Source organism: Ascaphus truei, chromosome 2 (genome assembly GCF_040206685.1).
Source record: "Ascaphus truei isolate aAscTru1 chromosome 2, aAscTru1.hap1, whole genome shotgun sequence".
NCBI lineage: Eukaryota > Metazoa > Chordata > Amphibia > Anura > Ascaphidae > Ascaphus > Ascaphus truei.
This window is the reverse complement of record NC_134484.1, coordinates 20,938,455-20,963,131: the sequence shown is the minus strand read 5'-3', so window position 1 is coordinate 20,963,131 and position 24,677 is coordinate 20,938,455. Positions and strand designations below refer to the sequence as shown.

Here is a 24,677-nt window from a genome sequence, read left to right as displayed (position 1 = left end):
ATCGTACTTACAAATAATTTATTTATAAAATGTGGAAGTAATACATTGAGAGTTACCTCTCGTTTTCATGTATGTCCTGGGCATAGAGTTAAGATGACAAATAATACATGGTTACATAAGTAAACAGGGTATACATTATATACAAGACATGGCATGCACAGTTAGAGATAATATATTTTATAGGCGTATGTAACAGTTACGGACCAGATTAAAATGTGAGACAGCCTTAGTTTTGAAAGAACTTAGACTGGTGGCGGCTGTGAGAGTCTCCGGTAGATTGTAATTGCACCCAGGCTCCTTAGAAAAATCCTTACATATGCAATATTGTTAGACAACTAATAAAATACCCTTTTCAGTCCTTCGGTAGAAGAATCTGACTTCTGAGCCATTATTAAAGCTATTGTCAATAGCCATGCAGATTTAATACCCCATAGGCTAACTGTAATGTTCTACAGTATTTACCATTTACAATTTCAATTACGGGCTGCTCTTGTTAGGGTCTCCTGTGTAACGGAGGAAGGAATGCTGCCGTGGGTCCACCGTTTTAATGATCAAACTTCTATTAGCTGTATCATGCCCTGAGAAGTATAGATTTAAAGCGGGCTGCGGTGCCTTTTAAAAGATCAACACAAGCATTATTTACAGATTAAAGTGTACAAAGCTTTTGAAAACTTACCAGTCTCTTTCAACTCTCCCAGGGTATGTACAAGTACACTTGAAGAAGAAACGGGTGGTTTAAAAAGCACAGTGTACACTATATACAGTATTTCCTCGATTGTAAGACGCCTTTGATTGCAAGACGCACCATCGATTACAATCAAGGAAAATTACTTTTTCACTTACCATGTTTCAGGTGAGAGGTCCCATGTCAGCGGAGGATGCAGCAGCGGCAGCAGGAGAGGTCCACGTCTGCAGATGGTTGAAGATGGACAACGGATGGGTGTGCGGCAGCAGGACAGGTCCAAAGTCTGCAGGTGAATGAGGATAAGAAGACAGCAGGCGTGCAGTGGGGTACGGCGGCAGGAGATCATAATAGCAGGAGAGCTGAGCAGGAGCAGAGCGGCATAGGGGAACGGCTTGGGAGGTGCACACTGTAACCGGAAGTCAGACACCGGTCAACTTCCGGTGTTAGTGTGCACCTCCCAAGCCGTTCACCTACGCCGCTCTGCTCCTGCTATTATGATCTATTAGCTGCCACCGCACGCCCGCTGTCTTCTTATCTTCATTCACCTGCTGACTTGGGACCTGTCCTGCCGCCACCACCGCACTCCCGCCCGCTATCCACCTTGAACGATCTGCAGACGTGGGACCTCTCCTGCCGCCGCCACACACTTCGTCCTCCGCTGATATGGGACCTCTCCTGAAACATGTTAAATTTTTTTAATATATCGATTATAAGACGCACCCTGATTTCAGACATGTGAAAATCAAAAAAAAGGTGCGTCTTAGAATTGAAGAAATAGGGTAGTTTTATCTATGTGGATTTCTTGTGTTTCCCTAAAACGTTTCCCCCTCCTACAACACATCCATGGTAATCATCATGCCCGAGTTGTAGTGCATTTTATTTTAAAAAGTAAGGAACGGGTACACTTCAATGTTTCCTCACATTACAAAACTACTGTTTATGATGAAAATAAAACTAGTTGCTTTTGACAAAATGTTTTTCTTAATAAGTAACCGGAATGTAACTTTTACTAGCCAACAATTGGCTTTTTGATCTCCACAGTTCTATTAAGCTTCTCCTCCCCCCCCCCCCCCCCTTCTTTTGTCTGTAGGTAGGGAAAAGTGGGAATATACCAGCTGGTACCACAGTGGACACAAAGATCACTCACCCCTCAGAGTTCGATTTCTACCTGTGTAGTCATGCCGGTATTCAGGTATGTCTTTTTTGTTGACTCGTGACCTTCCATACAACCTGTGCCAAGTGTTTTTTGCTCCCTTACTGCAGAGTATTGGCTTAAAAGAGCTGTACCTGCTTTTTTTGTTTGTTTTATATCCAGGATTGAAGCAGCGGGTATCTGCAGTTGAACCACATTAATGTCACCTCTGGGGACCCCCTACTTCCAGAGATACTTGCCTCCAAAATCTCTGCAGTTTTTTTCCACTTTAAAGCTCCTGCGTCACATGGGCCAATAAGAAGCCGCGTGACGTCATGGCTTCCTATTGGCCCGCAGAGCGTGGGAGCTCTGAAAATACGCCATTATATGAACCCCGCTAGCTGAGCCAGAGTGGGCACCGACACCCACTACGGAGGTAAGTATCTCTGGAAGCAGGGGGTCCTCAGAGATGAAATTAATGTGTTTCAGCGCCGTAGACTCCGTGCTTCAATACAATGTAAACCAATGAAGAAAAATGGGGGAGAGAACCCGCTTGGATTGCCGCTTTAATAGAAACTTTCATTCAAATAAGAAATATAATTTATTACCTTTTAAGAACATTGGAGACTAGTTGAGGTGTTAAATCTTTTGATTTAATGGTTAACTTCAGCCATGTATAATCACAAAGGATTGCATCTTCTTATGCCTCATCTGTAGTTGTCTTATTCCTTTCTCTCCTTTCCATTGCTACAATGCACAGAGGGCCAGTGAAGTTCTGCCTCTGGCCCCTCACGGAGAGGTGCTGCAGGGGACTTTCTGCAATCCTCTCATTTGTAAAATTTGAAAATGAAGGCAGTATTTATGTTCACGGTAGTTTACCTGTCCCAAGCCTTGTAAAGTAAAAATTGATATAAAGGTGTTTGTAATAAAATGCTTTAGAGGTGGTTATGAAAGCGAGGCTCGTGCTGTCTGTGATTTAAAAGGGTAGATTAAATACTAAACTTTGAGGAATATTGGATCAAAATCTTAAAACACAAAATGATTCATGTTGCAACATGTAGATTAGGATAATCTAATTGCATTTTGGGTTAATTTACAACTAACTTTTTACAACCTGTATAGATCAACAGTAAAGTGAAAACACCATGTACAGTTTTTAATACGTGTCTCGTACCTAAACTCAGCTTTTCATAAGTCCAGCTAATCAGAAATTGAAACTAAAAAAATCGATAAAATAAAATTCTGTACGAAGTTGCGGAAAATCATGCCTGACACAAACCTGAAAGTGAACATTACACAGTGAGAGTCAAAGGACCACCTATTGGATAGCACCTTTTTTCCCTATAATGTAGATTTAATGCATTCACACACACAAACTTTCATTGAACCAGCTAATACGGGAACTTATCCTCTTATTTGCTACTGAACACTGTAGTGGGTGAGGGAGGAAGAGGGTGCTATTGTTTATCATTGTATGTATATCTTTATATAGCATCAAAAGTGTACTCGGCGCTTCACAAAGAATACAGTACAGGGAATTATAATACAAAAAGCGCAGTAAAATCAGACAATAGGAAAGGAAAATTCTGCCCTGAAGAGCTTACAATCTAAGTGTTGTATTGGGAGACTTAGAGACAGCAGGTGAGGGAATACTTGCAGTGGCAGGCAGTGCTTTGCTTCAATGACTCTGGGTGTGGGACAATAGCCATGAGTGCAGGCTATTGGGATGTGTGATTTGTGAGGTAAGTTTTAAGGATAGTCCGTATTAGATATATCAGATAGGTTAACACCGTTGGCAAGGGAAGAGGGGGCAGGGAGACGAGGATGAGAGCAGGCCTGTATATGGCTGGGTCCAGGATTAGGAGAGATATCCCCATCAGCAGGAAGGAGTAGATAGAGGGTGTGAATAGAGGATTTGTGGGGGGTTTATTATTGAGAGGTAAAGAAGTTGTTGGGAGAGAGGTGTATAGATAATGGTGCAGTGTATGGGCACAGGCATAGGTTGTGGGGAGGATAGATGAAGAAATAGGGATAGGAGGGGAGTGGGGGAGTGGGGAAGTTGGAAAGACCAGAAATGTTTACAAAGATGTGAGGAAACAGGAAACAGAAAAAGCAATAGGGAGGGCATAGTGAGATGCAGGAGGGGAGACTTCCCATGTATTGAGGATAGGAAGAGTACAAATTATCAGAGCATTTAGAAAGTCACGTTCTCACAGTTATAGTTGTTTTAGTGCAGAGTCAAGATTTTCTTGTATTGTTCACCTCCAATTCTAACTCCAGTATCAACTCCACAGACACTTTATATGCAACACTTTAAGATGTAACACAGCCAAGATAGACTGACTTAAGTACTCTAGTACAGGGGTGCTCAAACTGGGGGGGGCAGGAGATTTCTGTGAGGGGGAGCGGTGCAACCTATTACTTACCGAGGTTCAGACGGCTGTTCAGGGGTCACGTGACATCGTTTGACGCCGGGAACTGAGGTAAGGGGGGGGCGCGAGCACCGCGGGCATCAGGCAGCTGCAAAAGTTTGCGCAACTCTGCTCTAGTACATTCACTTCTTGACTAATAATTAAGGGAGGGGTTTGCCTATTCTATTCAGACAAACATACCAGGAAGCTTAAGCAAATCAGAGTTGTAGATGAGCGTAAATTGATAGGATTCAGACAAACCTACCTGTGTGAAGAAATGAAATCAGAATGTTAGTCTAGGTTTCAGTATGCATCCATGTTTAAAGATATTAAAAGATATAGAAAACATCCACAGATAACATCAGTATTAACTCCACAGACACTTTATATGCAACACTTTATGATGTAACACAGCCAATGTCTTTTGAAGTCCATGTAGATTGCCATTTTGTGCTCTTGTTATTGTACTTTCATTTCTACAGGGAACAAGCAGACCCTCGCACTATCACGTTCTCTGGGATGACAACCGTTTCTCCTCGGATGAATTGCAGATTCTCACTTATCAGCTCTGTCACACTTATGTGCGCTGCACTCGTTCCGTGTCTATCCCTGCTCCTGCATACTACGCACATCTGGTGGCCTTCAGAGCTAGGTATCATTTGGTGGATAAAGAACATGACAGGTATGCAACCATACTGTATGTCGTTCTGGAATTGGAAATGGGCCGATAACTATTAACTCCTGTTTAAATGTGTAATCTCTGAGGATATTTTTTTGTATTTTCTTGTATGTGTTGATATATAAAGATCTATAGCTCTACATATTACAGATTTTAAAACTATACATTTGATTGGTAATGTGATTGGTGATTTAAATATTAACCCAATTAATGACCTCGTTGGTGTCACATGCATTTGTCATGTAATAGGGAGACCTATAATATCCCATTATTATTTTTTTTTTATGGTGATTTTCTTTCTTTGATATATGAAATACAGCCGAGGAAAGATGTTTCAAAGAACGCTTTCTCTCTAATACTGAAACCCTGGTTCAGTCAGTTCTTCTAAGAGATTGTGGCCCTACTCATTTTTTAAATAAAAAATTAAAATTTTAAGGCTATTTAATAAATCCTTTTAAACCTTGATGTATATGGGATCCTATTTTTTCCAGCATACTGTATTGTCTTGCAAATGTTGAACCTTTTATTTGCAGTTTTCATATCAAATCGCTGCTATTTTCTGAAATTGTTTGAAATAAGGCACGGTCATCGACAGATATGATGGAGAACAGACCATATAATGATGAGCCACAAAACTTTTATTAAGTGGAAAAAATGTAACCTCACTAAATTTGTTGCAGAAATTAATGTTTTCTACATCCAGAGCAAATTTTTCACCAGAACTGTGACATGTAATTAAAGTCCTTTATCAAAAAAGCATCTCAGTAGACTCAAACATTCATGTACAGCTCAACCCCGCTATAACGCGATCCTTTACAACACGAATCCGCTAATAACGCGATGCAAGCGTGGCTCCCAATTTTCGTATTTATGAATTCGTTGCAACACTATTATTGGTATCTTAAATACTTTATTGTACAATGCATACACTTGTACATTTTTGTAACGTGATCCGCTTTTAACGCAATGTGATTCTTTGGACCCCAAGCACAGCGTTATAACGGGGTTGAGCTGTATCTATTCTTTTCCTAATGCTTTGCTTGTCCCTATGCTGCTCTGTATTGTAATGTAGCAGCATCTTATATTACATACTTATATCATTGAATGGGTGGCCTAGTTGTAATGACACAAAGTAGGAGAACCCAGTTGCTGCGATTTTTCTAGTATATATTGAGCAATGTCTGTCTGCCAATGAAATTGTTAGTGCATTGCACTGCTCCTGTTGCTTGTACACTAAGAATTAACGTAGTTATGCCCTCTCTAATGTCTCAGTGCTGAAGGCAGCCACACGTCTGGTCAGAGTAATGGAAGAGATCAGCAAGCACTTGCTAAAGCAGTCCAAGTTCATCAGGACACGCTGCGCACGATGTACTTCGCCTGATTGATCCTTCTATCCAGTGACCGAGCGGTACCCGAGGAGGATTCACGCCAGACCAGCTGCACTTAGTTGTACAGTAGCTCATGCTACACAGTGACATCCGGCAAAAGTGCAATCCACTGTAACGCCATCATTCACAATATCACTTATTGTTAAACAAGAGCCTTCCGTCCAGACGTTTAAACTTTTTATTACTATTATTTTCGTTTTGAACTACAGACCTGCAACAGATCTAAAGAAAATAATGTAAACTGGGGTTTGCCAAAACTGTAAGCGTTTCCAGAAGCAAATGGAAAAAAATAGACCCACTGGAAAAAAAAAAAAAACTAATTTGAACAGATGTAATCTCAGGGCTTTAGGAAAAATTGCTATGAAATTATTTTAATTTTCTGTATGATTATTCCATGTTCACCTGAGGGATAAGATGTGGTGGCCTGCTGATAGTTTAAAAAAAAAAAAAAAGGCATTACCATGGAATTTCAAGCCTTAAATACTTTGAATGATCTAGCAAACTATTTTGCTAATTACGAAAAATATATATCGTTTTTGCAGTCTATAAAATTTGTGTCAAATGTTCTAGTACATCAAGTGATGTATTTCAGACAGTAACTATAATTCATAGGTAACTTTTTTGAAGTCTGCCGTTGCTCCAAACTATGATTTAATTGTATGAATTTCGTGGGGTTTTTTTTTTTTAATTGTTTTTTTTGGGGGTTTTGATGCCAACCAAACTATCTCTGAACAGAAAAACTAGTCACAATCATTGCATTTGTCTTACTGGACTCTAACCGTTTCTTTCCAAAGTTGCTAACCAATACGGGTCTTTGGCAATCAGTACAGTACAATCATGTCGAGCTAATGTACAGAAGATTTATATTTAGCAGTATTAATGTGAGAGAGATAACATGCTATTTATTTTATTTACACAGAGCATCATATTTCTATTAACATATCTGATATGTATTTGGACTAGAGGGACTGAAGTATTTAGAGTGAATCTTCAACATTTCTGTTATTAGTGGGACAGCACTGTTTTAATAGTAAATCTGGTCATCTGGAAAATAATATGCTGATTTTATTGAAAATGAGTATTTCTGTACACATCTAGCCCTCTGCAACAAATTGGAAAATAATGTAAGTTAACGTGCTCCCACAAACGGCCATCAGGGCTGCCATGCTTAATATGCATGGTCTGAAACATTTCTGTTCTCCAATATCCAGCAGCAGCAGAGATCCACACTGTGTAAGGATTCCTTGTTGGTGTTTGGAGGTAGCTGTAACTATTGGAAAGGTGCCAATATTTTTTTTTTTTTTTTTTTGACTCCCAGACAAAGTTTTAGAAGGCGTTAGAAGTGTATAGATATACTCAATTGGGCGTTCTATGGCAGCACCTTCTTTTGCAATCTGACATTTTAGTTTTCTTATAGAAATATGCAATTCTGTAATGAGTTTTCTGAGATGATTAGAAAATGGGGTTGGATTAGTGCTAATGTGCATAATCCTTTTTCTTTCTTTTTTTTTTTTTTTACTTCACTGTGTAGTGGACTTGCTCTGTTTTTAATTCTGGCATGTTTTTGTCTAAATTAATCTGTGTATATATATATACAGTATATTTTTTTTAGTTATTCTTCATTTGAGCAACATAAAACAAATTTCCTCCATTTTTGATCCTGCCTAAAATAGAGTTGGCACTGAGCCTTTGCTTGAATGGTCATGTTAAATTGGAATACAATATTTAAAAAACTGAACTTGCGGAGACCTCCCTTAAACGGCTACCTCTAATCCCCAGAATTTGTTTTTCTTTATCAAAACCACATAGTATTCCCCTAATTTTAGAATAAAGTAAGATTAAAACAGCATTTAATTTTTCCTGGTTGGCTTGAAAACATTTTTCCTGCTGACCAGCCTATCAGCCTCCTTTACCGATTGGCTCGACGCCAGCTTTTGTTGGTGGCATTGGTTTTCCATCACACGTTGGCCAAAGTTCAGAGCATTCGCTCCCTAACCGGGGCTCCCCTGGTATAAGACCAAAGCGGAACTTCACTGACCACCCGCATCAATAAAACAAAAATCCTGGAGCTGGTATTGCCGTCCATGCCAATACAGCCCAGGCTTTTAAATCTGCTATAGCAATTTCACTGTTCGGTTCTTTTCAATAACAATGGGAACATTCGAATTGGTCTCATAGATGATGTCGTCAGATATGCTGTTAATGTCTTAAGCAGTTGTTCACGTATACCAATGATGTCATTGTGGCGGAATAAGGATTCAGAAATGACTAATATCCTGTGATAATAGAAAATGAACATATGTAGGGTGTTTTATTTTCCTCTTTTTTTTTTTTTTATGTATAAAAATAATCTATGCATTGAAAATTCTGTTGTGGGGAAAATATGGTGAATAGTGATTTCAGAACATTGTGTCATTCTCAAAGAGAAGCATTGGTATCAGTAGGCAGATATGCTTCTGTTGAAATGTTTGCACACTGTGGTCCTAGATTAAAAAATATTTATATGTATAAATCATTGCACTAATACACCCCGAAGAAAAAAAAAACTACATTTACATTGATTGTAAAGGAGCCCATAAGTGGGGTATATATCATACTTATTTTTTTATTTTTCCTCCGGTTTTTTTTTTTTTTTCATTCTTTAAATCCAGTGCATAAACTGCTGGTTATTTTCAAACAACCAATCCCGCACCTCAATTTTAAAGTAGTCCGTTTGGTTATGAAATCTTTTATCTGCCCTTTTTTTTTTTTTAATCTTTTCCAGGGCGATTTCTGCATATCCTTTCCGATCATGGCAGCGATTATTAACTATTAACATTTTCTATAGTTTTTTTTTTCTGTGTTGGTGAGAAATTGCTGTAAAATAATTTAGTTAAAACAGCCACCACTGACAATTTTCCCAGTGCTGCTTTCTAACTTTGCACTACATTACAAAACATTGCTGTGGCAATATTTCCTCTATCAGTCGCTATTAGGCCTCCCAGGTTCAAATTTGAAAAGCTAATTTTATTAAATATACCCAGTTTATAAAACATATTTAAAATAAATTAAAATCCTACCTAGGGTGTTGGCATGCTTTCATTGTATTTGAACTATAAAATACATTGCTAAGCCCTACCAAAATTTACCAAACTATTATTTTAAGCGTATTCCTTTGAAAAGACGTCTCATTCTAACCGAATTCCAATAATAAGGTAGCATTTGTTCCCTAAATTTTTTTATTTATAATACCAGCTATAGTACAATGCTACGGTACATTGCTTATTTGTTTACTCTCTCCAACCCGTTTTCTCTGCATTAACATTTCTCAGCAGTATATGAACAATGAAATGCAGAACTTGTCCTTGAATGGTAGAATGCATTGACCTCTGCCAGTCCTTATTGAATGGAGTTTATACTTTGGAATGTGCCGGACTAATTAAGCTCATTCTAAATTTTACCAGAAGCCATCTAAATCATTTTCCATTTGTTTCTTAAAATGTGTCAAATGTTTGTTTTATTTTTAAACAATATCTATTTTCCAGTTGGTTTTGTCATTTTCCTGTGGTTGCCTGTTAACTACCCATAAGGTACATCAGTAAGGCTTTTTCCCTCAACACAGCTATTGACATGGCCTTTTTACTTTTTATTTAATTTCATGTTTTTATCCATCTAGGTGGTAATATATCCTCGATATAAGTTGGCATATGAGTGTAAAACCGAAATGGGCCTGTAGACTGCACTATGTAGTTGACCTCTAGCATCAAAGTGAGTACTAATAAGCATATAAATGTGAGATGGGTGGGAATGTAAGCAGGATTGTCACATGTATAATATTGGCAGCAGATCCAGGCTTCGATAGTTTCACCGGCGTTGAACCAAATATGTGTAATAGTGGGTGACAATTATAGGCCTGAGACAGAAATATCCTTCAGATATTAGTGTTACCAGCGATGTCACCGCTATTGCTGTTATCTTCAGACTTAAGGGGGACATTCATGAAGCTCAGATACTGGTTACCGCCACAGCAATTCAAGTCCATGGCAGTCAAATTTGGGTGGTAGTGCGATACCCCTCATTGGAGTTCATCCCAGTGTTAGAGCTATTTTCTCCATGTGGGGGAGGGGGTGGGTGAACTTTGAGGTGTAAGGGCTGTTTTTAGTGTTATGCAGTAATATTGTTGCCGTCAAGGAGAGGGCAAAAGAGCAATTAACCTTTAATTGTATCAGTAGCACTAGATATATGGCAGCATGCTAGTGGTGGCGTGTATATACTACAGTGAATGTATCATTAGTGTTTCTAAGAATATAGGTTGACCTGCAGATTTAACACCGCAAATGTTCATTTAATCTAACCGGACCCTTCGTTAAAAGACAGTGAAGACAATCGAATTGGCAGAGAAAAGCCCATAATAAATATTTTCAGTGGCTTAAAGATTGTTGCCCTAAGTAACTCTTTGCTGCAAATCAGAAGTTGATGTGTTGTCAAACAGTTTTCAGACCAGGGCTGCTCCGATATGTGCTATTAAAAACACCCCCATGTTTATCTTTTTATACTCGAGGTGAAAAATATACTTATACACTTTCTCAGTCATGGTAAATATGTGCACATGTAAAGTCTCAATCAAAGTAGCAACCCAGTATATAGATTAGTTTTCAAATTCAAATGTTTTGAAGATTTTAGCGATGTAACTATTTGTACAGAATAAAATTTCTTCTTTTCTTACAAAAACGGCAATTCAAATAAAATTGCACTGAACTTGAGCTGTCCTTTTTATTGTACCTCTTTGAAAATATTGTAAATAGTTCTTTGTAAAGTGATGCATAGATACAATTGGTAGAGATGATGAACCTTGTTTGTAGCCCTTTTACAGTACGATAGTGTTAAATAGATTTTGTTGGACAAGTTCATCTATATTATACTGCACCTCCTAGCTAGAAATGCGGTTCGATGCATAAACTTACCATTATGAATGGATACGCACAGGAAGATGTTACATTTCCATATTCTATCAAATATCTATTCCCTGGAAACTATAATAAGGCAATGTGGAAACCCCTTCACCTCTAGCCCGCACTTCACACTCTTGCTTCACTCCAGTTTTCTTTGATTATTCGATTACACGGCTTGCAGGAATGGTTGCTGCAGTGCTTTGGAAAATGATGGATCTGTTGATTTATGCTTTAAGCCGCAATGTTTTTGTTGTAACTGATCTGATTTTTTAATACACATCAATTTCATAAGAATTGACCTGATTTATTCATATCATAATAAACTTTGAACTTGACAGAATTACTGTACCTTTACACACCTAGTTAGCTTTTGCCTCCAATTACCTGGCTAGATAGTTTCTGCATTCATTGGGTTCCTTGTTGAGCACTCGGCATGCAGCTAAGATTGCAGTTGGCAATGACTACATTCCAACTGGCCCAGTTAAAACCTTGCACTGGGTGTGCATTAACTTAAAATGTTAATTCTGTATTTGAGGCTAGACTGTTTATGGTGATCAGTAAGACCTTATCGGACCATATTTACTTAGCAGGACTATACCGTAGGAGTCCTTACGGCTCATTCGCTTGAATGGACAGTTTTTGTAGAGCAAGCCCAGACAATTCTAACATTTTCGGTGATAAATGGGCTAGTTATTCTTTGCAAGGCATTACTGGCTTCTTTGGCAGCAAATGGGCCAAAAGTTGTATCCCATAGCAGGGATGCAGAAGATCACTTTCTTTTCTGACAGTATGTCTCTCTGCTCCATCTAAACATGTATTGCAGTTAATATGCAGCTCATCATGCGTTAAAGGCTTGCAGCACCCTTTTTCATAAAAGAAACTAGAATGTTAACGCTGTGGAGTTGCACAAAAATAAAATAAAAAAAAAGCTTAATTTTTTCTGAGTCGGAAGGCTGCTATATTTGGCGTTCGTGTTTTGCGTTATGTGGCTCAAGTGCACCAATTCATTACCAATCTCTGGATTGGGGTGTTCCAGAAAAAACATGAACACGGATTGGCAATAAAACTGTGCTTCAACCTCCCTATGTCATAAAGGTAATCTGAAATCAAAGATGGCTTGTAACAGATCAGAGCAGTCTACTTGGGCTCCAAGTTGCTGTTAGTGCTATTTCTGGTATCCATGTTTGTCTTGGAGAAGAGCAGATTTTTCACACGTTGGCTGTGATGCCTTTTAAAGAATCACCAAATATTTCAATAAGCCTGGGGTTATAAACTCCAGTCCTCAAGACCCCCCAACGGGTCAGGTTTTCTGGATGTCCCTGCTTCAGCACAGGTGGCTTAGTCCAAGACTGCGCCACCTGTGCTGAAGCAGGGATATTCTGAAAACCTGACCTGTTGTGGGGTCTTGAGGACTGGAGTTTAGAAACCTTGTTATAGGCTATTACAGAGCTTTTGAAAACCTGTCTTTTGAAAGACCCCACACAAAGTCCACTGCAAGGTTATAAAAGCTCTGCACAAATTATTACATCTAAGAATTGTCATCTTGGTCCATTTTAAGGAACAAACATTTTGTCCTTTAAAACAATGTGAATAAAAAAAATAGGATGGCCTACTTGGTTTAATGCTTAAGCAGACAAGGATTCAGTTTTACAGGCTCTTGATGCGAAGATGCATATAGAGTTAAAATGATATAATGTTGAAGAATAGTACCTCCATTTGGCCAACTGACATTTAAAATTCTCTTAAGTTCCTTCAGACACATGCCTAAAAAACAGTAAGTTCAAACAATGTTTTTCTACAGCAAATCACTAAACATGTTTTTAAACCCAGCCGAATGCCGATGGAATGCAGAGACTGTCATGCATTAGTTTTTGGACATGATTAGTGTTCAGTTGCCTGTATGTGACTCGTATTCGGGGATAATGTGCACACGTCCCATTCTTACCATTGTGACTCCTTCACCCTGGCAAGGCAATGAACGAGGGCTTAAGAAGCTCTGCATTCTCCTCATCCATTGCCTGTATCTATGTGCTCTCAAAGTGCAGGGGCATTGATACCTCATGTGTCCTGAACCAGGGACCTCTGGGTTTTAAGAATGGAATGATCCTTAAAAAAAAAAAAAAAATTACCTTGTTGGGTGGATTGGCCCTTTAAAAAATCAGCCAATATGTCAACTGTATTTTTGCTCAAACATTTCCTTTTTGTAGTTATCACTGTACTGCTATACCTTCAGATAGATTTTATTTCGATTTACCAATCCTTGAGCGTAATATAGAAAGGGACATGAAAAAATATTTTAAGATTGGGTTTTGAACAATGCTGTTCCTGTGCTTTTCTGCTTAGTCCATGAAATCCAAACTGTGAAGCATTGTGTGTCTTAGGACTTGTTTTCTTTGTATATGAATGTAATGGCTCGTCCATATTCCTCAAACCGCTTCCTTACGGCCTGTAGATTGGCAAGTAGATGCAATTAATGGCTACCTCCTTAACCTCTTTATGTATACGGCGATGTCTAGGCTAGTTGAATTGTAGGCACTGGTTGTTGAAAGCAGCCCAAACTGTTACCCGAATGCAAATATTGAGCTGAGTACCGGTGTTCTATACTGATGAAGGTCTTCTCAGAATATTATCTGCTGTGCAGTGCAGTACTAAGCATGGGGCTTCTTCAGTTTTGCAAATCCACTTTTGACAGTCGAAGAGGCCAAAATGTATTAACCATAATGGTGTGAAGTCGCCCTGGGCTGCACACTGAAGCAAAAGGTTGCTTATGCATGATGGCTTAAGTGGTGCTTAATTTATGCTAAATCTTTTCAGAACTAGAGTAGCCAGGATCAGCGTGAGCCGCACTGAAGGAGTTTAGCAGGGAGTTCTCTTCCACGTGTTTTTATATTTGTTTTTATTTCCTGTGATTTCTTTATATTTACTGACTACAACTACCAGTACATTTTTATATGTAAAATTGCAACACTATAATGGTGCTAACATTTTTTATATGGAAACTTAACTCACTTATTAGAGTGGAGGAAATAAGTGTTTCATGTATCTTTAGAAAAGTGTATTTTATCGTTCTATGAAGACTGCTGTTTGCTGTGAAAAAGGATAAACCCTGTAATCGTGTGCATGCCGCCAAGCAGTGTCTGTAAAAGGTGCTTTGGGTAGCTCGGTACAAAAGCAATAGGTAAAACCGTGCCATGTGCTTTTGTTTACAAGTAAAATGATCAGCACTTGTCTACTTTGCTGCTGCCAGAACATTTATCTGATTAATTTGTAGATGTAAACACAGCAAGGCCACAGCTGTTAAAATGACATACCCTGAATGAGTTGCATTTAGGGACTCACCCAAAAAATAGATTTGTGAGACACGGTTTGAAATCTGCGAATATTCTGAAAGTTTCCAAGACCACTAAAATTAAGTGAATACCTTCCAGTACAAGATTCACTCCATATGATCTTTTCAGCGAAATCATTTGCTTGCCAGATGGACCAGTAACTCATTGCCCTGAATTTATTGCGTTCTTCAGCTATGTGCCATCAGGGAACAGCGTGGCAAACTGGGCAGTATGTGGTTTTTTTCAGGTGACACGATATCTATGCAGATGTATCTGGCTGATTAACACTTATCTATGCACAGAACTAGTTTAGCTGGTGGAAACACCACCTGTAATGTTGCATATTTGCTGACTATATGTGAGCATGGATGATACACGCATGCTAGTCGCTCTAGGGCGAAAATATCTGTTATATCTGATCAATGTTCTGTGGCTTTTTATGGACAGCAATGGAGCAAGGTGCATTTCACCAAACCCTTCTGTGCTGAAGAGATCTGCAACGAGTTGGGAGGCCACCTGGGGCAGGCTGACCCAGCATTGGAAGGGTTTTTTGGAATGCAGGTTTCTGCCAAATGACAAACACGTTTTTTGTAATTTTTTTATACATTTGTATTTCTGGTCAGCAAAGTGGTTATGCCCATATAAACGCGTTGCTGACTCCAGCATAAATTAATATGCTTACAGGGGACTACTACCTGTACCTCTATGCCTTATTAATATATGGAGCGTGAGACATTTCAAATTTGTCATTTGGAGAGCGGAAAACTGAATTGTAATTGTATTACTCCCTCAGATGTTGCAATTTGTCAGGAACATCTCCGTGTTACCGATTGCAGATTTGGTCAAAATGTAGTTGGCGCCGCTCAAAGCAGCGTTTCCTCTTGCCAGTTTATTTTATGTTGGTTTGTTTCAATAAATGCAGCAGTTCCTTACATTTACGGCTATTCGGCTTCCGATCGCTCCGTAATCCCGTGATCGATTGGTGTAGATCCTGCTTCCTAGGGTACACAACATGGCCGCCTGTTTCACGTGTTGTGGCTTGGTTGCTAAATGGTTACCATAGCAACCCTAGGAAGCTTTAATACATTTTATAAAAAAACATTAAAAATGGTATAAAGAGCGAAAGAAAAAAGCAGTAAATATCTAATACTACACAACTGATTTTAGGGGGGAAAACATGGAGTTTTGAATGCTGCTTTAATACTGTGTTCGAGTGGAATGCAATTTGTTGTAGACCCTTAGGCGGTGAGGACTTTATGCCGTTTGATTTATATATTGCATTTGGTTAGATCCTCTTACAAGAACAATGGACATCTGAGATCTCGGACATACGCAGACGTAGTGTGGCTGCAACACCTCCTTCCGCTCTCAGGTTATAAGTAGACCTCTATACATAGCTGTGATAGAGGAAGGATTAACAGACAGTGGAGATATTTTTTAGGATCTCCTCTTTATTTTACTTTAAAGGAGTCATTCTATTTAGTTCGAAGCGACCTTTTTGGGCCTGGGCTGAAAGTCCCCATGGACTTTGTTGGCTCGAATGGCCGCTTCAGAATATATAGAACTAGGCCTCAAGATGGTTATTTCACTTACATTTCACTGGTTGTGCATAAGGTTTCCATCCTTGCATCGCTACTCTTTGATGGAGTGAACCTGCAGTGCTGCTGTAACCTTCTATAAGAATCAATGGGGTCTGCAATATATTACCTCCCCCTCCTCCCCAACAGAGTTAAGCCTCACAAGGGGTCTGACACAACTGGCCCACCAGACTTTGACGTTGTTAAAATCCAAAACTAGCTATACTAACAATTGTTTTTCTTTTTTTGTTGCATTTTACCGAATGTGAATCTAAATCTAGCAATAGGGCTACAACCCCAGCAGTGCAGATGCTGTAATGTGATTACATGTGGCACGTAACTTCAATGTATTTAAATGAGCAGTGCAATATGTGAAGTGGCTGAGTAAATAGTGTTATGTGTTCAAAGTGAACGCCTGAAAATGTCATTCTCTCTGTCACAAAAAGAAGCACGAGGACTGGCGCTTACAGCCGTATAGAGTAACAGCAATCACACTACAGATATCCATAGAGGGACAAAATCGGTTGAAAGTGACCCCAAGTGGTATGTTATGGAAGTACACTATAACAGTAACACATACATTACACCTTAATATCAGACAATCGGGAAAATGGTCAAGGTTTTAGCAATAAAACACAAAAACGTCCCACTCAACCTTCATTAGAAAAGAGTCTTCTTTTTTTCCTTGTAGATAGTTGTAGAACGGGATGAGGAAGCGGGATACGTTGTATGTAAAAAAAAGTCAAATGGAAAATAGAGCAGTAAAGTTAGTAACGGGCAAAGAGATCGTTCTTTGAATCTTCAAACATTATACTCGCATAGATATGGGTATAACAAGCATGTCACACACTGTTCATCTGACCAACACAAGAGGGGCGGTGAGATCATCGTCGCTTCGATATTGTTTTCTATGTGCCCTGATTTATTGCACTATTTGTAAGTGCGAATTTTAGGGTTTTTAATTAACATTTACAGCAGGGCCCCGGGTATACGGCGGGTTCCGTTCCATTGGCCCGCATAGTGAAAATCGTCGGAAAGCGATTTTCACTTCTGCGCATGCGCAAACCGGCATTTTTGCCGTTCTGTGCATGTGCAACCTATGGTATGCGCGTGCAACCTGCGGTCTGCGCCGGGCGCACCTGCCCGTTCTGCGCATGCGTGATTTTCAAAACCAACATGGCGGCCCCCTTCTCGGTGCCGCTGTATCAGCGGATCGCCGAGAAGCGGGGCCCTGCTGTTATTAAATTGCGTTCAGATAGTCTGCGCTGTGGTTTTTCCTGCTCTTCTATTTCAAGTATACCCACACAGCGCTCGATCTTGGATGTTACCCTAGACAAGACTGGATTGTATCTACACACCTGTGTTTTACAGTGTGACATGCTTGTCATACTCGTATCTATTCGAGTATAATGTTTTGAAGATTTAAAGACCGATCTCTTCACCTGTTACTAACTTTACTGCTCTATATTTTCCGTTTGACTGTTTTTTTTACATACAACGTATCCCGCTCCCTCATCCCGGGCAACGCTTCCCTGCCCACTTATGATAGAGGAGGGCTTGGGACAGCTTTTGCTTGACCTCTTTAGCTTGAGATGTGGTGCTGCACTGCAGGGCCCCCCTAGCCCTGGTAATGACATTTGTTTTGTACAGTGAGACGGATTTGTTAGAAGTTCACGGAATAGATCCAAGAAAATACAAAAGGCAACTTTCACGGTGAAAATATGCTTGGGTTATTCATGCTGGCTATTTTCATTGTAAAAATTGCGTTTTGCCGTTGTCAGGAGTTTTGTCATTTTTCCCATCAAGAATAAACCGGATCCTTGTCGCATTCCTGGTACCATTTGATGAGTCACAAAATAAGTGTTGCAGCCTCATGCAATTTGACTGCCTGCAATGGCTCTTGCCTTTCATACTAAATTAAAGCAATGCTAGATTAATTTTAATGATGCAACACAGAAAATCAACCGTTTGTGAGGATGTATCTGGCATGTTGTGTGGGACCAGCCTAAAAACGAAATAGATGTTGAGCAATTGCTTTGAGATATATGTTCAGCATCATCCACCATTCATTTTCATGGTCTTCCAATGAAAGGTATAGAAACCTGCAAAGAATCTTAGAAATACTTGTATCTGGACTGGTGAATTTCTCTAGCGTATATTAAAAAATAAATAAAAATTAAACGGCTACGCCAAAATATGTCTTCCATATGATCTGTAATAAACGTTTCCATATTTAGTTTGAGGTTGTTGAGCGCGAGAGGTAAATAGGCAGTGCATATACAACTAAACACACACCACGGACATCCCTGGCTTTAAGTTGGGCCAATATATTTATTTTCCAGTATAGAAACTTACAAAGCTAAAAAAATAAACACACGTATTCAGTTTGAGGAAGAATGAGGTTTGTGCTTTTGTGTGAAACCCTAGTGTTGAGATTGTGCCATAACTGACCATCCTCTTGTTTCTCTCTGGGGTCCTACTCAACAGAGGCAAAGAAAAGGCCGCCCAGCTTTTTCCAGATCCAAACTACCTCAGTTACTCAATTTGCTGCTGGACAGGGTCTTCAATGCTTTTCAAGCCCATTTCTGGCAGCAAAGGAGTTCTTCAGTTGGGTGCTGCGTACCATTAACTTGTTCACTGCCAGAGAGATGCCGTACCCTATTTGGGGTCTGTCTAGCTGTGTCCGTGTCTAAAGTAACCCTTACAATGGTGAAGGGGTTAAATGAACTCGTGGCAAACTGGCTAGAACAGTGCGACACTGTCACTTTACTACACACTAGATTGGGGATTACTTGGTTTTACATGGGCTGTGGTGCATTTAAAATAATGAGGTTTTTTCCCCCCTGGTAATTCTGACTACTTTCTTGCCATGGTGTACAACATTTTTCCACCAAATGATGAAAGATTTTATTTACAGGGGGAAGGGAAGAGATTTTTCCCTTCGTTCGTGCCTTTTGTTTCAGTCCCATCACCCGTATGTTGTTGCAAATGCTTTTTATTTATACCACCCCCCCCCCCCCCCCCCTCCTCCAAACAATAATTGAAAGTATAAATAATATTTTTTCACAGAAGTTTTAATGTTGCATCCTACCACTGCAGTCTGGCATTCTGGCCCTAGAATGATATGGTCCAGGGGTTCTCAACGCCCCCTCCCAACAGGTCAGGTTTTCACGATATCCCTGCTTCAGCACAGGTGGCTCAATCAGTGGCCGCTGTGCTGAAGCTCGAATATTCTTGACCTGTTGTGGGGGGGGGGGGTCCTTGATGAGTGGAGCTGAGTATCCCTGGATTAGACCTTTGCTATGATCTGAGGGACAGGCAAAAAAAACTGTAGTCTTTATCCTAACTTTTTTTTTTTTTTACTTGAAATAAAAGATTGAATTAGGCTTGAAATGTGATTTTTCTTCTTAATTGAATGATTTTACAACCACAAAAATTTGGTTTGCAGAAGTCTGCACACCTGCAAATGTAATAATACAAACATTCCTGTCGAGTGCGATTTTAAAACCGGTTTTCTTATGGCTTTTTGCTGCATAATAAAAGAAACAGAAACATGGAATAACTTCTGTTTAATGTTTTATGAAACTGCACCATCAGTTCAAAGTAAGCTATATTTTTGAAAAAATAAATAATCACGCGTAAATATGCTGCATATTTAACTTATCAGCATTGTTGCACTTTCTCAATTATGTATGCCCTAAATTTGGATCAACATATTAAAGACTGGGATTTTTTTTTTAGAGAACAATAGTACTTTGGGTGGGGAAAAAAAGTGAAAATAAAAAAATGTAGGTACCTCAATATAAAGCCTGAAAATGCTGCATTGTATTCCTTTATTGGTCTTTATTTTTTCCTTGTAAGAATGTTTGCTTTTTCTTTTTATAGAATATTACAGTTTTTACTTATTGCTTTGTTGGAACCTGATATTTTTATTTAAATACAATATTGTAGTGTCCCCTTTTTTTGTGTTTTTTTTTGGTTATAGTATTCTACCTATATTTATATTGCACTGCCTCTGAGCTGTAATTTCACACTCTCATTGCCCAAGGGTTCTGCAAAGTACCATTGTGCTTCCCAGAATCCTCTGCCAATAAAGGGGGTTCACCATTTAACCGGATGCTGCATTGGAAAAAAGCAAGACTATATTCTCCAAGTCTTCTAATTCTTGTTCCTCATTGCCATTAATATGTCACTTTCTTTAGGCTGTGATGGTGTATGATGTGATGTCTTTGGAAAACCTGTTGATATTAATATTTATATTAATAATAAAACTGGGCAGATTCGCAGCGTGCACAAAGTTGCTCAGTAATAAGTCTCGAAATAATGCTGTTGATTGACGACAAAATGGAGTTTATATTGTCGAAAGTTTGTGGTGAGTCCCTTTTTCACCTGTTTGCTGCCAGACTGGTGTTTTAATGTATTGCTTTGAAATGTGTCGCAGGTTCTTCTGGCAGCAAACAGGTTATGTTTATTTGAAAGCTTTCTAGAGAAAATAGTTTGCACTATTTTGGCAATAAAATGATGTATCACTAACAGTTATTTCTCCTCCCCCCCCCCCTGTTTTTGGTTTCCTCATATTTTTATTATTTCATGTATGCTAATACTAAAGCTTTAGAATAGTCTGTTTTCACATAATGCATAAAATCTCCATGCTGTAAACTCCTGACAGACTGACGTGAATGGTATTCTATGAAGTTATTTTGTATGTTGTCAATTATTTTTTTGGTTCTTTTTTGCCTCTTAGTATGTCGATTTTTTTAAAATAAAGCAACATCTTTAAGAGTATGTGTGAAGTGTCGTTCTTTCTGGGAACCAACTGCTGGATATATTCAGGTGAAAACCCCAAGTCCAACACAGTGTCATGTTCAGTGAGGACCAATGGAAGGTCTGTTGTACAAAACCTTTTCAGGGTTGTTTCTTTAAATGGTTTGGAAAGCTCCCTTCAGTGTAACCTTTCAGTATTTTGGGAGATGCCAACTATCTTTCCCCCCCTCCCCCTTCTGCGAACTAAAAATGTTGCATTATGCAGCACTACAGCATGGCACATCTTATGTCAGCACTCAAGGGGTTAACGTCTTAATGTCTTTGAAGCGGGGTTCAAATAAACTTTATGTTGTTTTTAATTTGCGAGTGTGTTGCCGTAGTGTCTGAATAAGGGTACACCATATATACAAGGAGGCAAGTGTATTAGTTTCTCCTGTCAGAAGCAACTCTTAACCTTTACTATCCTGATGAGGCTTGCGTATCAGAAATCAGTAGATACCGAACTCTCACCAATACTGTCACATCAGCACACTAGAGGAATAATTTCAGGCTACATAGTGGCCACGTGACTCCAACCCATAGGTGCAAACACTACTTATGGGAAAATAATTTGAAGTAGTTTTTGACTTCCATAGTGAGTACTGAATCTATCTAATCAGATTTCTACTGCTAAGGTGTCATATCTGTGAGCATGGTATCCTGACGCATTAAATCTAGGGTCCACTCACACTTAGACACCCAAAAGGGGTATATAGGAATTGCAAGCATGGCAGAACTATCTATAGATGCACAACTTATCTACTCTCTAATGGATATCATCAGAGGAATTATATGGAAACTAGTATCCTTGTGAACAACTGGTTGAAATAAAACTTCAAAAACGACGATATACTGCCCCTTTATAACCAAACAGAGGCATTAAACCCCCTCCCAAGAGTATGAATATTAATTGACACCAATCAGGCACTGGCAACATTTTACTTATAGCTGAATTTTGTATATTCATTGCCGTTTAGTGTTTATTCACCCATCCTTTTAGTTGACCCTAATAAAATAATAAGTTTTATCTAATGCATACTACATACCTCCAGATAGGGGTACTTGATTGCTTACTTAATTTAGTGCTTTATTTTTCTCTTTGTTGTGTATATTCATAATCTTTCCCAGCTTTAGCATCGTACCCGTATCACACTTACGAATACAAGTTTGTCTGGCTGAGTAGGGGGTCATCATCCCCTTCCCCTCCTACCCCCCAGCTTGATCCCTTTTTTGATGGAAGCCAAGGTTCTCCCAGAAAGGCGCCATGCTCTGATGACATTGCGGCTTCCGGTTGGCCCAGGGGGAGGGAGTCTGAAATGGCAGCGAGTTTAATTTCCTGAATAGGAAGAGAAACACCGCCAGATAAAGTACATTTCCCAGGAACCTGGGCTTCAGACCTACGACCAGACAGATGTTTCCCCCCAGGAGAATCCATCAGCTCCAATTCTGGAAAAGAGTAAGAGGATCAGGAGAGCGAAGTTTTACTCCATGATGCTGACATGGGAGACACCTGGTTGCTAATATTTCAGAATTCTTATCTCAAACAGTTTATTTAGCAGGATTCACCCAACGAACCCACAGGATATCAAAACGTAGGGCGTTGCAGACTAAAATATGCATTATCTTTCACAGCCAGGGCAGTCCCATGTACAGCTCAACCCCCTTATAACGCTGTGCTTGGGGTCCAAAGAATCACATCGCCTTTTAGAAGCGGATCGCGTTAAGAAATAATGTACAATTGTATGCATTCTACAATAAAGTATTTAAGATACCAACAATCGTGTTGTAAAGTATTCATAAATACGAAAATTGGGAGCCACGCTTGCATCGTGTTATAAGCGGATCGCGTTATAACGGGTTGAGCTGTATATGTACTCTACATGCCCCCATTGTCCATGATAACCCGAGCATGTATCACTAGCCAAAATATGCATTTTTTGGGGGGGGTTTGCAAGTCAAACTGGCATTCAATGAACTGAACTAACGTTTTTCCGTTTCATATGGAGCAGGGAGAGAATAATATCTGATTATATTGGGTGCTTGCTTTTACCGCAAGGGTAATGATCACATGTATACACACAGCCACATGAAACATCAGATTAAACAGAGTAGGTGATGGAGTCCTGGCAAGTCCCAATGTATAGTGTTTACAGGTGTTTAAAAAAAATGAATACATTGTTTGCTGCCAGATGTGTGCGCAATAAATTGCATTGCAATGCGAGGCCTCTGGCTGCAGAAGGGTTAAAAATACATTTTCCGGAGACTTCCAGTGACGTCATCCGGCATGGTTGACTGCTGAGAGAGCTCCGGGGACCCTCTCTAACAAAAGCAATAATAGATCACTTTACCCCGAGTTTTTCTGCCTCTCCAGACCACCACCAGACGGAGGAAATAAGGGAGAATGCAGGCGCGAGTTAAAAAAACCGTCAACTCACGGAGTGGCGAAATATTTCCCCCCCTCACAAAAGAGCCCCGAGGCAAGGGCAGAGATGCAAGATGGTGCCGGACCACGCGGGTCCCCCGCCGAGGCGAACAGGCCCTAGCAGCCAAGGGGAGACCCAAACCCAGAGGACCCAATCTCACGATCCTACATGGAGGAACTAATGACGAATATGCACAATAAACTATATACTTCGTTGCAAAACGACCTAAAAGCGGTAGTCTCGGAGCTGAAGCGTGAAATCTCGGGCCTAGCAGACCGGACGGCCGAGATCGAGCTTAAGCAGGGAGAGGACCGTCAAAGACTGATGGAGGCAGAAGATGAAATCTTCCGGCTGGGAGTAGAGGTCGTGGGTCTCAAGGAGGAGATGGAAGACCATGAGAACCGGGACAGGAGGCATAACCTCCGAATCCGGAACGTTCCGGAGACGGTATTCCCAGACCTCCTGCGGCCCTATCTAACCAAACTAATCATCGCAGTCTGCGGAGAAACAGACCAAAGGGATATGGAAATCGAACGGGCACATATAGAGCCCTAGGGCCTAGGTCAGCAGACCCTAACAGACGCCGCGACATTATTGTCAGATTTCATAGCTATTCCACTAAAGAAAAAGTATTAAATGCCTGCCGAGCACTGAACTCTGTGGTCTTTCAAGATGAGGTCCTGCAAGTGTTCAGTGATCTTTCAAAAACCACAATAAATAAAAGAAAAGAGATCAAACCACTTACCTTATTCCTGCAAGAGAACGGAATCAAATACCGCTAGGGGTTTCCGTTTAAACTCATTGCCTCCAAAAACGGAAAGTTCCTGGCCCTGAGAAGACCGGAGGAAATGTCCACGTTCGCTAGAGCACTGGGCCTCTCCCCTCCGTCCTCGTGGTCGGAGGCCGAGCGTCCTGTAAGAGGCACCGAGGAGGAGGACAGATCAATCCGCTCCTCACAAAGAATAGCGACGCAGACTCAAAGCAGGAACAAGTGATTCAGCCAAGCCAAGCACCGCGCACCGGCGGATGGTATCCCCAGTTGGCTGTTGCCATATACCTGAGCCTCAATGCCGTGCAGAATCCCCCACGTGAGAGACGCGAGAAGGAGCCCCAGAGAGAACCCCTACATCACCGGGCCCAATCCACACCACATCGCCTGGACGGCCCATCACACACAGTTCTGCTTACCAGTCGCACACTGACCCCAGACAGCCGCCGAGAGAGGAGGCCGAGAGGGGATACCGCCTCCCCCCCCCCCCCTCCACTCTTTTCCTGCCGGTGAAGGACAAGGATCGCACACGGACACAGCCAACATAAAG

At 40.2% G+C, this 24,677-nt stretch overlaps 1 protein-coding gene across 6 annotated transcripts in view; it reads left to right on the top strand.

Moving 5' to 3' along the window:
* Positions 1 to 20,914, top strand: part of AGO2 (argonaute RISC catalytic component 2) — a 98,378-nt gene extending 77,464 nt beyond the window's left edge. For 5 of the 6 annotated variants that reach the window (XM_075581771.1, XM_075581770.1, XM_075581760.1 and 2 more), the window contains exons 17-19: positions 1,780 to 1,877; positions 4,711 to 4,910; positions 6,180 to 20,914. In XM_075581771.1, the coding sequence (XP_075437886.1) occupies positions 1,780 to 1,877; positions 4,711 to 4,910; positions 6,180 to 6,288 (407 nt within the window). In that variant the 3' untranslated portion in view covers positions 6,289 to 20,914. The remainder of the gene's footprint in view (positions 1 to 1,779; positions 1,878 to 4,710; positions 4,911 to 6,179) is intronic. The other variant, XM_075581772.1, reaches the window with a different exon arrangement.
* The last annotated feature ends 3,763 nt before the right edge of the window (positions 20,915 to 24,677 follow it).